The sequence below is a fragment of the Lepus europaeus genome, chromosome 10 (assembly GCF_033115175.1).
Source record: "Lepus europaeus isolate LE1 chromosome 10, mLepTim1.pri, whole genome shotgun sequence".
In the NCBI taxonomy this organism is placed as follows: domain Eukaryota; kingdom Metazoa; phylum Chordata; class Mammalia; order Lagomorpha; family Leporidae; genus Lepus; species Lepus europaeus.
In genome coordinates, this window is record NC_084836.1 from 70,667,942 (window position 1) to 70,685,124 (window position 17,183).

At 55.6% G+C, this 17,183-nt stretch overlaps 2 protein-coding genes across 2 annotated transcripts in view; both read left to right on the plus strand.

The window, feature by feature from the left end:
- Positions 1-11,055, plus strand: part of FAM186B (family with sequence similarity 186 member B) — a 45,762-nt gene extending 34,707 nt beyond the window's left edge. Inside the window, exons 9-11 of the mRNA XM_062202494.1 lie at positions 9,932-10,063; positions 10,184-10,256; positions 11,039-11,055. Coding sequence (XP_062058478.1) covers positions 9,932-10,063; positions 10,184-10,256; positions 11,039-11,055 — 222 coding nt within the window. The remainder of the gene's footprint in view (positions 1-9,931; positions 10,064-10,183; positions 10,257-11,038) is intronic.
- On the plus strand, positions 9,975-17,163 carry MCRS1 (microspherule protein 1). Its single transcript, XM_062203713.1, has 15 exons — positions 9,975-10,063; positions 11,039-11,155; positions 11,504-11,642; positions 12,029-12,167; positions 12,741-12,899; positions 13,047-13,156; positions 13,823-13,931; positions 14,052-14,190; positions 15,470-15,545; positions 15,760-15,788; positions 15,885-15,977; positions 16,109-16,191; positions 16,304-16,391; positions 16,516-16,643; positions 16,792-17,163. The coding sequence occupies exons 2-15, from the start codon at positions 11,146-11,148 to the stop codon at positions 16,876-16,878; spliced, it is 1,389 nt and encodes a 462-aa protein (XP_062059697.1). The 5' UTR covers positions 9,975-10,063; positions 11,039-11,145; the 3' UTR covers positions 16,879-17,163.
- Positions 17,164-17,183: the final 20 nt, after the last annotated feature.

The window sequence follows — 17,183 nt, forward strand, 5'->3', positions numbered from 1 at the left end:
CTCCCTGCTAATGCACCTGGGAAAGCTGGAGATGATGATGCAAGTACTGGGGCACCTGCCACCCACGTGGGAGACATGAGGCATTCTTGGCTCCTGACTTCGTCCTGGACCAGCCCCAGCTATTGGAGGGCACTTGGGGAGTGAACTAGCAGTTGGAAGATGTCTCTGTCTGTCTCTCTCTCACTTTGCTGCCTCACTATAATGAGGACCTGAAGAAGGGAGAGGGACCCCGGGGAGGGGCATGCCAGGGAGAGCGCCCAGCCTGAGGAGGGCGTTCCGTGCTCACTGTGGCTGGGAGAACAGAAGGGAGGATGCTGGAAAAGTGACCAGGGGACAGATCAGTCATACGAGGCCCTGAGCAGGGAGGTGACACCATCTGACCATCGTCCGGAGGCTGGGGTGGGGGGGACCAGGAAGAGGCTGGGACAGTTTCCAGCCCATGCAGGAACGCCTAGGAAGTGATGCTGCCCCTGCCCCTACAAAGACTTCCCCTGGTCCTGCCAAAGAGTCCCCTTCTCCTGGGGGTGCTGGGTTATTGGTGAGCCTGTCCTCATCCCCACACGACCAGAAGCAGTTGAAGAGCACCTGCCCCCTGACGTCCACTGCTGTAGCTGCTCTCTCCGCCCCAGAGCCCTGTGCCCGACAGAGAAACCAAGTCAGACTTTTCCCTGAGGAATGAAGGATGCCGCCCCTCTGTCCGTGAGCTGCCTTGGTGTTGCCTCTGAGGCTTCTGTGTTTCTGCGTGGAGAGCCACATCTCATACAATATACTTGAACACTATGACAGCCCTCATCCCGCTGTCAGCCACACTTGACTGTCCCTCGGCACAGCCATTCTACATGACACAGCCTGCCGCCGGCCTGTCAGAGCTGGCAGGGGGCACACACACAACATCGCTCGCCAAAGTTAGAGTCCTCTCTGGAGGCTCCTGAGAGCAAATTAAATGACTAATGGCTCATACACTGATTTTTTTTTTAAGATTTATTTTATTTTAAAGGCAGTGTTAAAAAGAGACAGATTTTTCCATCCGCTAGTTCACTCTCCCAAATGACTGCAGTGGCTAGGGCTGGACTAGGTCAAAGCCGGGAGCCTGGAATTCCATCTGGGTCTCCCACCTGGGTACAGGGGTCCAAGCACCTGAACCAACTTCCACTGCTTTCTCAGGTGCGTTAGCAGGGAGTTGTATCAGAAGTGGAGCAGCCTGGACTCGAATCGGTGGCTCAGATGGGATGCCGGCATCACAGGAAGCTTTACCCACTAAGCCACAACACTGACCCCTTACTGATTTCTTAAATATCTATTAAGCACCTGCTGTGGCACCGTGCTTTGTACTCAGCAGTGGAGACCCAAAATGTTCAAAAAAATAAATAAATAAATAAACTTCCAAGGAGCTTGCTGCCAACAGGATCCTGACCACATTTTGTAACCCGGGAGCGGTTACAAAAATGAACCAAACCAGGTTTCTGTGCTCCCAGTCACTCACGATCCATCCATCCGTCCACCCACTCACTCAGCAGTTGTTTACTGAGTGCACTGTGCCAAGTGCCGGATTTGTAATAATGATGACATCCACACACGATCTCCTGTCCCACTCCAGTGTGGAGGCACAGGGACACACAGCGGGGAGCTGGCACATGAGAAGAACACGGCACAGGGCAGGTGTTGCAACACAGCGGAGTGGGGGAAGGCATCTCACTCATTGTGGAGAGGGCTTGGGAAGTCCTTCAGGGCTAAGTGGGATTTCAAGCAAATGTGGAAGGCTGGCTAGAACTACTACAGGTGGCAGGGGCGGGCAAACGGGGAATCCAAGGGAGCAAAGCGCTGTAAGCATGGAGGCTGGTGGTTGGAACAGAGAGCGGTGGGTGGGGCTGTGGCTCCCTGAGTGTTGTAGGGGACAGATTCAGCCCGGATTGCATTTGGAAGGCCAATCAGAGGAGTTTTTTCCGTATGCGTAGCACACCAGTGGTAGTTTTGGAAAGGGCCATATCTGGGCTCGAGGCAGGAAGCTGTGGAGATGCCGAGAATTTAGAAATGGAGACAAGGAGAGCAATTAGAGGAACAGTGTTGAAGGTTTGCACTCAGGCAGTGCAAAGAACCAGGATTTACTCTTTTTTAATATTTATTTATTTATTTGAAAGTCAGAGTTACAGAGAGGCAGAGAGAGAGAGAGAAAGGGAAAGAGAGAGAGTGAGAAAGTCTTCTATCCATTGGTTCATTCCCCATATGGCCGCAACAGCTGGAGCTGGGCTGATTGGAAGCCAGGAGCCAGGAGCTTCTTCTGGGTCTCCCACGTGGGTGCAGGGGCCCAAGGACTTGGGCCATCTTCTACTGTTTTCCCAGGCCACAGCAGAGAACTGGATTGGAAGTGGAGCAGCCGGGACTCGAACCAGCGCCCATATGGGATGCCGGCACTGCAAGCGGCGGCTCCCAGGATTTATTCTTTCATGCCCTCTTTTGCTCAGACATATCTATTCTGTGCAAAACCTTGTGCAGGTTGAAGGTGGGATGGGATGGGACAGACAGAAAACAAAGAAAAACAAGACCCAGTATATTAGGTCCTCGTGGGTTGTAAGTGGAGTGAGATCTAGGACAGTAAGTCCCCGCCCCCACGTCACTTCTGTGAGGTGATGCGCTGCTTCCTGGAGCCCCACCTGCACTCCCCACACAGCTCCGGCTCCCGCAGGAGTCCGGGCCCCGGGCCTGTGTTCTCTAGGAGCTGATCCTGTGTCTTGCTGCCACCGCCGCCTCCTCCTCCTGTCCTCCTTCTTTAAAGATGTACTTATTTGAAAGTCAGAGTTAGAGAGAGAGACACAGAGAGAGAGAGGTCTTCCATCTGCTGGTTCATTCCCCAGATGGCCGCAATAGCCAGGGGTGGGCCAGGCCGGAGCCAGGAGCCGCTTCCCAGTCTCCCACATGGGTGCAGGGGCCCAAGCACTTGGGCCACCTGCTACTGCTTTCCCAGGCCACTGCAGGGAGCTGGATTGTAATGGAGCAGCTGGGACTGACACTTGTATGGGATTCCAGCACTGCAAGCGGCGGCTTAACCTGCGACACCACAATGCTGCCGCCTCCCACTCCCTCACCCCACACATACACCTGTGCTACACAGGAAGACTCCATCTTCCCTCTGGCTTCCAACATCAGCTGTGGGATGGTCCTCAAGTCTATCATCAATTGCAACCTCTCTCAAGCCACAGAGTTGTGTGTGCAAACAACCAACCAAACACCTCCACCTCACTCATCCAAATGAAACTCACCAGCTTTCTCTGTCTCAGTTCAAAGACACCAGCCTCCATCCACTGCCAAAGCCGGAAACTGGGTATCTCCAGCATCTCGTCTCTTGCATCAAGTACTATCTGGGCTGTATCTCTTCCTCAGTGTCTACCCTAATCGAAGCCACTGCCTGGTTTCCCTGTCTCTGTAGTTTTACTTTTGGAACTTATGCTCCCATGCCAGACCACAGAGCCCTAACATGTAGATCTCATACCTGCCTTAAAATTAATGGTCTAGGGCTGGCGCTGTGGCTCAATAGGCTAATCCTCCGCCTTGCGGCGCCGGCACACCAGGTTCTAGTCCCGGTCGGGGCACCGATCCTGTCCCGGTTGCCCCTCTTCCAGGCCAGCTCTCTGCTGTGGCCCGGGAGTGCAGTGGAGGATGGCCCAAGTGCTTGGGCCCTGCACCCCATGGGAGACCAGGAGAAGCACCTGGCTCCTGCCTTCGGATCAGCGCAGTGCGCCGGCCACAGCGCGTCAGCCGCGGCGGCCATTGGAGGGTGAACCAACAGCAAAGGAAGACCTTTCTCTCTGTCTCTCTCACTGTCCACTCTGCCTGTCAAAAAATAAAAATAAAAAAATAATTAATGGTCTAAATTTTTCTTAGGATGAAGTTTAATCATGACCTTCCAAAGACCTGTGACAGCTCTTTGGCCTGGCTGAATGGTATTCCATCGTAGGGATGTTATTTAACTGGTCCCCTAGTGATAACTGTTGGGTTGTTTCTAAATTTTTAATACTGTAACCCACGCTGTAGGTGATGACTTTGTGTACAGTTTATTTTGCGTGCCTGCGAGTGTTGGGAATTTTACAGTGTGGCCCGCCCCCCGGCAGGGCTGAGTCCCACACCGCTCTGTGAGTGCATCATTAAACACTGGGACTTTTTGCCAATCTAAATGTGGTTTCAATTTTCTTTTGTGAGGGGTTGAGTATTTTTTTCATATGTCTTAGTGCTATTTATCTTTCCTTTTCTGTTAACTGTTCCATTTTCTTATTGGATTTTTGTTCTTTTTCACATTGATTTGTAGATATCTTGTATATACTAAGCAAACGACCATCTCTGTCCATGATATGCATTGCAAATATTTCCCCCAATTCACCATTTGTCTTTGTTTATGGGTTTTCGCTCTGCAGGAATTATAGATTTTTATGTTGCCAGAATTTGCCTTTTTATGCTTCGAAAATTTTTGTGCCATTCTGAAAAATACTTTCTCTAATATGACATAAATTTGTGGTTTTATGACTTTCCATCTATTTAAATACAATTGAGTCATATGGATTTACTTTAGTGTAAGAACCAAAAGAGAGACATCACATTATTTTTTTCCAGGTGGCTACACAATTGTCTCGATACTACTTTTTGTATAATCCATTCTTTTCCCAACTGACAAAGCCATCTTTATCACATACTGTGATTGTTTAATGTTGTGGCCCTATATCTGGTGTATTTTGTTCCTTGATCAAATTGCCTGTATAAATGCTAGAATCCCCTGAATTTTACTAATTTAATTATTGTACTTTGAATGTTTTAATATCTGGTAGGCGCTACTTCCCTCTCATTCACCTTCATTTTCAAAATGTTCATGGCTATCCTTGATGCAAAACAAATTTCCATACTGAAATTGATATTCATGTTATGTAGTCTGTATTTTTATTAGATGCTGTTAAATTTATAGATAAACTCATGGAGAGCTGACATTTTTATGACACTGCATCTTTCTGCTCAGAAATGGAGTAAATGTCTTTCCATTGATTCAAGCCTCCTTTTGGATCTTGGCACCAAGATCAGCACACTGCTGTTAAGATTACTACTGGGGCTGCTCTGTGGCTTAGTGGGTTTAGTCTCTGCTTGTGGCGCCGGAATTTCACATGGGTGCTGGTTCGAGTCCTGGCTGCTCCTTTTCTGATCCAGCTCCCTGCTAATGTGCCTGGGAAAACAGTAGAATATGGCCCAAATGCTTGGGTCCCTATACCCACATAAGAGACCCAAAAGAAGCTCCTGGCTCCTGGCTTCAGATCAGCTCAGCTCCAGCCATTGTGGCCATCTGGAGAGTGAACCATCAGATGGAAGACCTCTCTCTCTCTCTCTCTCTCTCTCTCTCTCTGTCTCTCTCTCTCTCTGTAACTACCTCTCAAATAAATAAAATCTTCTAAAAAAATTACTACTAACTTACTTTGCTGTGATACATTTTGTTTCTAGTTGACCATTTTATTTATTTTATTTATTTATTTATTTGAAAGTCAGAGTTACAGAGAGAGGAGAGGCAGAGAGCGAGGTCTTTCCAGTGGTTCACTCCCCAATTGACTGCAATGGCAGGAGCTGTACCGATCCGAAGCCAGGAGCCAGGAGCTTCTTCCTGGTCTCCCACGCCGGTGCAGGGGTCCAAGGACTTAGGCCATCCTCCATTGCTATCCTAGGCCATAGCAGAGAGCTAGATTGGAAGTGTGAGCAGCTGGGACTAGAACTGGCACCCATATGGGATGCCGGCACTTCAGGCCAGGGCATTAACCCACTGTGCCACAGTGTCGGCCCCTCTAGTTGGCCATTTTAAAAAAAGAATATATATATATATATATATATATATATATGAATTTGTCCCAATTTTGCTGAAATATATAAGTTGCATAATTTTTCAGTTGATGTCCTTAGATTTTTAGCTCTTCTAGATTTTATATCACATTTCTGTAATGACGTAGGTCATTACTTCCAATGCAGTGTTCCATAGAACAGGGGCCATCCTCGTCACACATCTAATTTGATGGGAATAACCTGGATTTCTCCCTTAAACATAATTCTGGCTCTTGGACTGAGATTGTAATTGAATGTCTCCTAAAGTCTTGTTTGTGACTCTTTTCCTGCAGATGGTTCTTCTTACCTTCGAGAAAAAACTGTGTACAGATAGCAAGTAAAGTGCCTGTTGACTTAAACGGTATCCCGAACCCCTGGGTAACTTTGCATGGGTCAGTAGCTTTATTAAAGTTGACCTTCTAAGAAAATAAACTACTTGAACCAACAGCAGAGAGATCCTGGGCCCTCTGACTGCGTCCCTGGAGGGGAGAGGGCAGCTGGCCCAGCTGGTGGACAGCAGCAAAGGGCTACGCCTGGGTTCTAGTCTCAGACTCCCTGGCAGGAGACATTGAGACCCCAGCCCCGAGAACAGTAATGACAGCTGTTTTTGAGCACTTACTATATACCTATTTGTCTAGCAAGTGGTTTATTTCAGAGCCATCCTATGAAGCAGATTCTATGATTTCCCCTCAGATGATGGGGAACCAAGGCACAGAGTTGGAACTTGCTCAAGGTCACACCAGCTGGCACCTGCCAGAACTGAGGTTTAATCCCAGACTTCAGAGCTTGTACTCTTTTAAAGATTTTATTTATTTGGTAGAGTTACAGAGAGAGAGAGAGAGAGAGAGGTCTTCCATCCACTGGTTCACTCCCCCCAAATGACCTCAATGGCCAGAGCTGCGCCGATCCAAATCCAGGAGCCAGGAACAACTTCTGGGTCTCCCACATGGGTGCAGGGGCCCAAGCACTTGGGCCATCCTCCACTGTTTCCCAGGTGCCTTAGCAGAGAGCTGGATTGAAGTAGAGACTCGAACTGGTGCCCCTATGGGATGCCGGCACCCTAGACCGGGGCTTCAACCCTTTGCACCACAGCACCAGCCCCCATTGTTACCTTTTTAAAAAAACCCACACTCTTCAGTTTTTTCTTTGCTGGCTTCTCCTCTTTTGCCTTGCCTTAAATGGGAGAGTTCTCCACACATTGGTCTTGGACCTCCTCATTTTCTTTCTTTTTTTTTTAAGATTTATTCATTTATTTGAAAGTCAGAGTCACAAAGAGAGAGAAGGAGAGGCAGAGAGAGAGAGGGGTCTTCATCCGCTGGTTCACTTCCCAATTGGCCGCAATGGCCGGAGCTGCTCCAATCCAAAGCCAGCAGCCAAGAGCTTCTTCCGGGTCTCCCATGCTGGTGCAGGGGCCCAAGGACTTGGGCCACCCTCCACTGCTTTCCCAGGCCATAGCAGAGAGCTGGATTGGAAGTGGAGCAGCCAGCGCCCATATGGGATGCTGGCATTGCAGGTGGCAGCTTTACCCACTACGCCACAGCGCCAGCCCCACGACCTCCTCATTTTCTTTCTATACTGTTCCCCTAGTAATTTTCATCCAGATCTTTCGGATAATAACTGTAATGTATATAACTAGTCCATGAGGTCTGTGTTCAATACAATACTAAAAATAGTAGTAAAATAGTAATAGTAGCTTACAGGTATCTCAAAGTTAACATATCTAAAACAGAATTCTTTGTTCCTATCCCTATATAAACCTGCTCTTCCCAGAGATTTTTTTTTTTTTTAAAGAAGGCTTATTTATTTGAGAGGTAGAATTACAAAGAGAAGGAGAGACAGAGAGAGAGGTCTTCCATCCACTGGTTCACTCCCCAAATGGCTAGAGCTGGTGCAGCTATGCCAATCCAGAGCCAGGAGCCAGGAGCTTCTTCCGGGTCTCCCACACAGGTGCAGGGGCCCAAGGACCTGGACCATCTTCTACAGCTTTCCTAGGCCATAGCAAGAGAGCTGGATCGGAAGTGGAGCAGCCAGGACTCAAACTAGTGCTTGCAAGAGCCAGGGCTGGGCCAGGCTAAAGTCAGAAGCCTGGGTCTCCATTTGAGTCTCACACATGGGTGGGAGGAACACAAGTATTTGGGCCATCATTTGCTACCTACAAGGATGCAATTAGCAGGAGGCTGGATTGGAAGAGGACTAGCCGGCACTCAAACCAACACTCCAATGTGGAATGCAGGTGGTTCCATAACCCACTGCGCCACAGTGTCCACCCAGACTTCTCCTTTGCAGTACATTCAAGACATTTACTCAACAAATATTTGTTAAAGTACCTACTATGGCCGTGAACAAGACAGACAAAAAACCTGACTTCATAGAACTTACATTCTATTGTTGGGGGACATATAATACATGGAAAAATTTGTTACAGCATACATTAGAAGATACTGGGGCCATGCTGTGGATTAGTGGGTTAAAGCCCCGGCCTGCATAGCCAGCATCCCATATGAACACCGCTTCCAGTCCCTGCTGCTCCACTTCTGATCCAGCTCCCTGCTAATGCACCTGGGAAACAGCAGAGGATGGGCCAAGTCCCTGGGCCCCTGCACCTGCCTGGGAGACTTGGAAGAAGCTCCTGGCTCCTGGCTTTAGATTAGCTCAGATCCAGCTGTTGCAGCTATTTGGGGAGTGAACCAGTGGATGGAAGACCTCTCTCTCTCCGTCTCTACCTTTCTCTGTAACTCTTTAAAATAAAATAAAAATAAAAACATACTAAGGGCTGTGGCTGGCACTGTCTTGCAGTGGGTTAAACCAGTGCTTGCAACACTGGCATCCCAAATCAGATCACTGGTTCAAGTCCTGGCTGCTCCACTTCCAATCCTGCTCCCTGCTAATGCACCTGGGAAGGCAGCATTTGATAACCTAAGTGATTGGGCCCCTGCCACCCATGTGCAAGACCTGGATGCAATTCTAGGTTCCTGGATTTCCCAGGCCATTGTGGCCATTTGGGGAATGAACCAGTGGATGGAAGATCTTTCTCTGGCTCTTCCTCTCTGTCATTCTGCCTTTCAAATAAATAAAACAAATCTTAGAAGTAAAAAATTACGGGGTCAGCGCTGTGGCATAGTGGGTAAAGCTGCCGCCTGCAGTGTCAGCATTCCATATGGGCCCTGGTTTGAGTCCCAGTTGCTCCACCTCCGATCCAGCTCCCTGCTAATGAGCCTGAGAAAGCAGCAGCTGATGACCAAAGTCCTTGGGCCCCTGCTCCGAGCCACATGGGACACTCAGTTGAAGCTGCAGGTTCCTGGCTTTGGTGTCCCTTATCAACCAATAAGTCTCAACTCAATTGTCACCTCTTTCCAGGGAACTTTTCCTGGTAACTTCTCCAGTAGAAACACCGTACTATGTAAACTACACTGTCTTGTGCAGCCCAGCACACTGCATCAGAAGACTTGCAACCCTTCATCAAGCAAATCCACAGGACAGTAGATGAAGAGCAGGTTCTTTTTAAAAACATTTTTAATTTATGTTCGCTTTATTTGCAAGGCAGAGACCCAGACAGAGCGAGCGAGCGAGCTTCCATCGGCTGGTTCACTCCCCAAATGCACGCAATAGCCAGGCAGAGGCTAGGAGCCAGGGATTCCAGGGAGTTCTCACAACACAGGTGGCAGAGACGCAAGTACCCGAGCATCCCACGACTCACACCAGCAGGAAGCTGGAACCCGACTCCCGCGCGAGACGCCAACCGAGCCCTCCTTTTAAGAGGACAGTTGCTCTGGCTTTCGCAGGCATCTCTCACAGCCCCAGACGTCTCTCCTTCGAAAATGCGTCCAGCGGTCTCTCTGGGCCGGGATGACTGGACCCCTGGGCACCGCTCCTTCTCCCGGGGTCGCTGCTTTCACAGGCTCCTCCAGCCGCTGCTCAGACACCAACCTCCGCGCCCGCTGTAGATCAGCTCCCCACTCAACTCCCTGCTGCCTAGAACCCCTGACGCTTCCTTTATAGGCTCTTCCGATTAGGAAACCTTTCACTTCGGGCTGTTGGCAAACAGGTGCCACCTCCGCGGCCATGGCCACACCCCCCACCCCGCCCACAGGAAGAACCGGAAGAGATTGCCCAGCCCTTCGTGTCTGACCCGGAAGTAGATGTACCTCACGGAAGCCGGCTTTGGCCCTGCGGCTGCCGCCGTCGCCGCGGAGAAATTGTTGGAGCTGGCGGCCTAGGAATGGTGAGACCTCGCGGTTCGCCTCTGAGCGTTCTGAGCGGGGCTGGGGGTGAAATGGAGTTTCCCAGAGTGCCGCGGGGGACGACCCCCCCACACACGCATAAGGTTTGGGGCCCCGCCCAGGTAGCGCCCCGAAAATCTGCGCATGCGTCAGTCGGACCCGGCCGGAATCTGGCCGGAGGTGTTACGCATGCGCGTAGGTGGCATGCAGAAGGTGGGGTGAAAATTGGCTTGCGAGTGGACCCTGCTCTCCCCGCCACCAACTTGTGTGCCTGAACCTGGGCTTGTGAGAGCGTCGGGGTTCGCTTGGTGCTTTGCTCCGAGTTGCAGAACTGACTTCCCCACTCCACCCCTGAGCCCGTGAACAGACCTGGACCGAACCCCCAAACCTCTCGGGGCGGAGGGCCGGGGGAGGAAGGCGGGGTGCGAGGGGCACACACGGGGCCGGGGCCCAGACTCTGCGCCCAGAGCCACCCGGGCCAGAAGGGGCGGACCCCGAGAAGCCCGGTGCCTAACTTCTCGGGGTGGGGGGTGGGAGGGATTGTTAGGAGCAGCCGCCTCCCCGTGGGGGCCGTTGGTACTCGCAGTCCCCCGAACACCCATTTTCTACTTTGCATAAGATACCTGTAAAATGGCCCATATCAGCCGTGAGTGTGAAACCAAAAGCCAGTGAGATAGACCCGCGGGAGTTTTGTTTCCTGGCTCTTTCCCTCAGTTTGCAGTCTCAAGGTGCTTAACCTAGCAGTGAGGAGTAGAATGAAAGGGTTCTGGAACCTTCTACAGCAGGATGTGCCCCTTTTTTCTGGGATCCTCAGTTTTTGCGCTATCTTGTGCATCCGTGACCTCCACGAGTAACCTTGGCCTCGTGCCCTTTGCCCTTCTCCCTGGCTGGTGGGACTCCAGGGGACCAGAAGCCAGTACAAGGAGGTGAGGCTGGCTGGGGACTGAGCCTCAGGAAGCCCCCTTTCTCCTTTGCAGAATCTCCCAGCCTCTAAGCTCACCTGGTCAGAATCCTCGGATGAGCCTGTGGGATCCTTCCTCCTGGCCCCGTGGTTTGAAACCAGTGGCTTTGGGACTGTAAGAGGATGGACAAAGGTAGTACGAGGCCTGGCCGGCTCCCCAGATGCTCAGGCACCGGGCACCTGCAGAATCCGCCGGTGCCTGGCGTGTGGCTGGGCACTGCCACCTCCCCCGACCCGGGCCAGTAGCGCCCGTGAACCCCGCAACAGAGCCCCGGCTGACTGACTTGCCCTGAGCTGCCTGCTGCTCTTTGGCACGGCTGCATTTCGACGGCAGAGCAAGCCCCATGTGTCGGCATTGCCGGCCTGACCTGAGCCCCAGGAGGACTGGAAGGGGAAGAGGGGCTGAGGCGAGGTCCCGTGTACAGAGGCGTGAGGCTCTGCCGAGCTCTGAGAGGCCTCACGAACCACTCTGTGCTTCCAGATCCCCAGGGGCTGCTAGAGTCGACACTGATGGCATCGGGCACCGCCAGCCGCTCGGAGGACGAGGAGTCGCTAGCAGGGCAGAAGCGGGCCTCCTCCCAGGCCTTGGGCACCATCCCGAAGCGGAGAAGCTCCTCCAGGTCGTAAGGGTTCGGGGTGCGGGTGATAGGAAGGGGAAGCAGGACTGTGGCGTAGGGCACCAAGAGCCTTTGTCTCTGTTGCCAGTGGCTCTCTGAGCCCCTCTGGGGTGTGAGCAGAGTCATCTGCTCCTCCTGTCCCCACCAGGTCGCTGAGGGCAGGGGAGACAGGTGTGCAGTCCCCGACGTGCAGGCAGCCCCCCTGTGTCATCCCAGGGGGCTGCCGGCTGGCAGTGCTGTGTGCCCCAAGCCCAGCTCTGCCACCAAGTGGCTGTGGGTCGGAGCAGTTAGCATCCTGCCAGGAGCCCTATCTTGATTCGGAGGCCGGATGGATGTAGACTAGTGGCAGGGCCAGGCTGGGGGCGTTCACCGGCCAGGTCCCTCCACAGGTTCATCAAGAGGAAGAAGTTCGACGATGAGCTGGTGGAGAGCAGCCTGGCCAAGTCCTCCACCCGGGCGAAGGGGGCCAGCGGGGTGGAGCCAGGCCGGTGTTCTGGGAGCGAACCCTCCTCGAGCGAGAAGAAGAAGGTGAGGGGCCGGGAGCCGTGGGGTGGGGGGGAGCGCCGGGTTTCATTGCCCCAGAACCTCCGCCGGCTACCTAGAACCTTACGAGAGGCCCAGATTCTCCTGGCCCGAGTCCCTCCCTCCTGGGGGCCATCTCTTCCTCCTCCCCCTTTCCTGCTGCAAACCCACCCCACCCCACCCCACCAGTGCATCCTGTATCAGATTCCGCGTGGGAGGCATGGAGCATGTATCTATTCTGGGAGCAGACAGCCTGTTCCCAGCATTGCGGGGTGTAAAAATAACCCCCAGGTGGCACTGCTCTGGCCCCAGACGCAGCACCAGCAAGTGTTTTCCTGGTATCCTCCCCACCCACCCTCCGTCCTGGGGTGGGGTGCCCCCAGCTAAGAGAAGACCCCATCTGTTGAAGGGGTGCGTGGAAGTCTTTGGCAGGGACAGGGATGGGAGCGGGTGTTGGAAAGCGGAGCTCTCTGCCTGGGCTTCGTGCTGTGGTTGCCACCGACTAGGTGGAACCCCAGGGCCTGAAGCCGTGCTGCCCCCCTACCCGCTGTGTGCCCGTCTCTCCTTCGCCTCTGCCAGGTGTCCAAAGCCCCCAGCACGCCCGTGCCACCCAGCCCAGCCCCAGCCCCCGGCCTCAGCAAACGCGTGAAGAAGAGCAAGCAGCCGCTTCAGGTGACCAAGGACCTGGGCCGCTGGAAGCCTGCGGATGACCTCCTGCTCATCAATGCCGTGCTGCAGGTAGTGCTTCCGCTTCCGCCAAGGATGGGTGCCCCCTTCTCACCTCCCGGCCCCAGTTCCCCAGGCCAACCTGGCCAGGGCCCTGTGGGTGGCGGGGGGAGCCTTCCCAGTGCCGGCGCTGGAGCAAACCCTGTAGGGGCCTTGCAGACCAACGACTTGACGTCTGTGCACCTGGGCGTGAAGTTCAGCTGCCGCTTCACCCTGCGGGAAGTCCAGGAGCGCTGGTACGCCCTGCTCTACGACCCCGTCATCTCCAAGTGAGTGGGGCCAGCTTCGACTCTGGGAGTTTCCGGGGACCCCAGGGCTGGCTCTGGGGGCACAGAGAGTTGGCCCAGGGCTTTGCAGCCCCGGATGAGACGGACACCTAGCGGGCTCCTAAGGCAGGCTTTGTCCCACCTCCAGCCCTCCCAAACTCCACGCTGACCCCAGCAGGCGCTTTCTCCAAAGAGGAGGCAGTCGGAACAGAGCAGCACTTAACGCCCTTTTCTGCTCTCACAGCCAGGGTTCCAAGTAAACCCGAGTGCACACACAGCACACCCCCTCCCACCCGGCTCTTAGTGCAGTGTCTTCAGAGCTTGGTTGGGTGCTTAACGCCCATCTTCTCCCGGGCCCAGCTTGGGAAAGGAGGAGGGGATAGGTGGGCCCGGCTAGCGGGTGGCAGCTTTGGCCAGTTAAGAAGGCAGGGCCCGGGAGGGAGGAGCGGCCGGTCCTACGATCCATCTCAAGACTGGACTTGCAGGAACGTGGGAGCCCTGGCTTCCTGAGTTGCGTGCCCATTCCTTTGACACACGCAGGCGGCCACAGGAGCTATGCCGCTTCGGACTCTTCCCCCAAGGGCCTGGCCCCTAGGTTTTGGGTTTGCGAGGTCTGCAGGTGTGGGGAGTGCCGGAAGCCCAGGCTGCTTGCCCGCCTTCTGTTCCCAGGCTGGCCTGCCAGGCCATGAAGCAGCTGCACCCGGAGGCCATCGCAGCCATCCAGAGCAAGGCGCTGTTCAGCAAGGCCGAGGAGCAGCTGCTGAGCAGGGTAGCATCGGTGAGGCTGAGGGCTGGACGGGGGTGGGGGTGGGGTGGGGGTTGCTGAGCTGGCAGGGTGGACGTGAGCGTGAGAGCATCCAGACGCCCAGAGCCTGTCTCTCGCCACCCCCCCCCCCAGACCAGCCAGCCCACCTTGGAGACCTTCCAGGACCTGCTGCACAGACACCCGGATGCCTTCTACCTGGCGCGCACGGCCAAGGCTCTGCAGGCCCACTGGCAGCTCATGAAGCAGTACTACCTGCTGGAGGACCAGACAGGTAGCACCCCGGGAGCTGGGGGGGCTGCTCTGGGCACCCTGCCCTCGCGTGCCTCGTCGCGTCCCCCAGGGGCCCGGTGTCCACTTTGGGATGAGACCCTGAGGGAGGCCTGCAGCGAGGGGAGAGGCAGAGCGCCTGGAATCCTGGGAAGAATCCAAGCACATTGCCGTCTCCCTCTTGTCCGTCTATGTTTCTTCCGTTCTGGGAGTCGCGTGTTAGTGTGTTCTTCACGCAGACCGCTCAGACTTGAGCAAAGTGTAGAAGTCCCTCCCCCGTTCACCCTCCCCTCTGCCTCCCTCCCACTAGCAGCGCTGTCAGTCACGTGCCTCTCCACCCCGCCGGGCTCCACTCTGCCCTTCCCCCAGTGCCAGAAAGCAGTTTGCCTCCTGTCACCCCACCCCCAGGGACCAGTGCGGGCGCACAGCCTCACCACACAGCAGGCGCTGCCCAGTGCCGCGGGGCCCCGGGTTCTGGGCTCCTCGTGCGAGCACGCTCATCTTGCCGGGGTTCCTGCCGCTGCCCTCCGCCTGCTTTCCCACGCTGTTCACACGGTGCCGCTCGGCTCTGCCCCTCCCCTTCCCTCCAGGGTCCTGAGCTTCTGGTATGGAAGAGAAATTTCTGGGGGGGAGGGGGGCTGGAAATCTGTCTTTCCTTCCCCTAATTTGGTGGCCCAGGGGGCAGCTCTCTTGATTCCTGGAGCCTGCCGAACCCCGCTGCTCCCTCAGGCCTTGCCGAATCCCGGGAAGAGAACAGATGCTGTGTTAAGAGTTACCTTGCATAAACTTCCTTAAAAAGAGTGTCCTTAGCAGTGTGGGTCCGTGCACATGCGCTTTGTCCTTTGCCGTTCAGAGCCCACCCGGTGAGCCGGCAGGTCCCTGATCCATCAGATGAGGAGGGCCGGGCAGCTCGGGGGCCAGGGGAGGAGCTTCGAGGGGGCAAGCTCCCCTAATTTCACTTTGGAAGTAATGAAGCGATTTCCTGGTTCCCCCGGCTGTTCTGCATTCTTTGGCCTGTGCCTTGGTGAGGCCGGAAGTGCCAGGCCACAGGCGATGTGGCGCAGGGGGCAAACTGGGTGTGGAAGCAGGAGGTGGGACTGGAATCCTGGCTCCGTCCCGAGCGGGGGCCAAGTCGGTTCACCTCCTCTTGTCCCCGACTCGTCTATAAAATGCAGTGGCTCAAGGCCACGCAGTTGAGAGCCTTTTTGTCCACTGAGAAGTCCACCCGGGCAGCTCGGCCGTGACGGGCAGCCTGGGCGCTCACCCTCCTGTCGTCTGTTCAGTGCAGCCGCTGCCCAAGGGGGACCAAGTCCTGAACTTCTCTGACGCCGAGGACCTGATTGACGATAGCAAGCTCAAGTGAGTGGCCGGGTGCAGCGTCCAGCGAACGCTCGTCGCTCCTGCGGGCCCTGGGGGAGCTGTGGTCTGTGCCCCTCCCCCTGCCCCCGTGCTGAGCCCCGCTGCACACAGAGTAGGAGGCTGGGCGGGGCGACGGGAACAGCCTGCCAGCCATTTGGCTAGAGGGGCCCGGGAGTTCCTGAGGGAGCCTCACTGATTGTCTCTCGTCCCTCAGGGACATGCGCGATGAAGTCTTGGAACACGGTAAGTGTGCCCTGGGTGGAGGGGACATCAAGGACATGGTGCCCCTGCCCCCCCAGGCCACGCCTCCTCAACTCCCGCCCCTCCCCACCTCCCCAGAGCTGACCGTGGCCGACCGGCGCCAGAAGCGGGAGATCCGGCAGCTGGAGCAGGAGCTGCACAAGTGGCAGGTGCTGGTCGACAGCATCACAGGTGAGGGCCGCATCGGCACCCCCAGGCCCTGCCGTGGCCCGGCTGCGGCCTCTACGGTGCCCGGGCGCCGACTCCCCTCCCTGCTCGGCTCGGGGCCGGGCTGGGCTCCTGCTAACGCTGCCGTCCCCCAGGCATGAGCTCTCCGGACTTCGACAACCAGACGCTGGCCGTGCTGCGGGGCCGCATGGTGCGGTACCTGATGCGCTCACGAGAGGTGAGGCAGCCGCGCCCCGGCCGCCTGGCCCCTTGTCCCGCCCCGGTGCCTTGTCTTTCCCTGGCCGACCCTCTCCCTCAAGGCCCAGGCCTCACTTTCCCCACTTGCCCAGATCACCCTGGGCCGAGCAACTAAGGATAACCAGATCGACGTGGACCTGTCTCTGGAGGGTCCGGCCTGGAAGATCTCCCGGAAGCAAGGTACGCCCAACTGGAAGCCTGGCCCCGGGGCTGCAGGATCCGGAAATTCAGGATGTCTGCCTTGGGGGTGCTGCAGCCTCTGGCCGCCTCCCAGCCCCTCACGCCTTTTCTTCCTGGCTGGCAGGTGTCATCAAGCTGAAGAACAATGGTGACTTCTTCATCGCCAACGAGGGCCGGCGGCCCATCTACATCGACGGGCGGCCTGTGCTATGCGGCTCCAAGTGGCGTCTCAGCAACAACTCGGTGGTGGAGGTGAGCGGGGGGAGTCGGGGGAGCACGAGGAGTCGCCTCGGGGGCCTGGGCCTGGGCCTGGCCCACTCTGCCCTCCTTGAGCTGGGGGAGGGGGCACGGGGAGCCGCCTCGGGGGCCTGGGCCCGGCCCACTCTGCCCTCCTCTGCAGATTGCCAGCCTGCGATTCGTCTTCCTCATCAACCAGGACCTCATCGCCCTCATCCGGGCTGAGGCCGCCAAGATCACCCCGCAGTGAGGCGTGGGAGCTGGGGTCCCCTGGCCTCGCTTATCCTGCCAGTCCTGGCTTCGGGAGAAACCTCTGCCCATGGCGGGCAGCAGGAGGCCAACTGCTGGCCAGTGGGTTGGAGCCTTCGGGGCGAGTGGGGCTGGCGTGGGGCTGCCAGAGGGGCTAGGACCCACCTCCCTCCCCGCGGCCGCCCTCCCCCCTCTCCCTCTGCCCCCCACTCCTGTGTGTCTCCAGCTGTTAGCCTCAGACTTTGCTTTAACTGTTTTTTTTTCTTTTGTAAATAAAAAGCACCAAATCCCAAAGTAGTTTCCTTT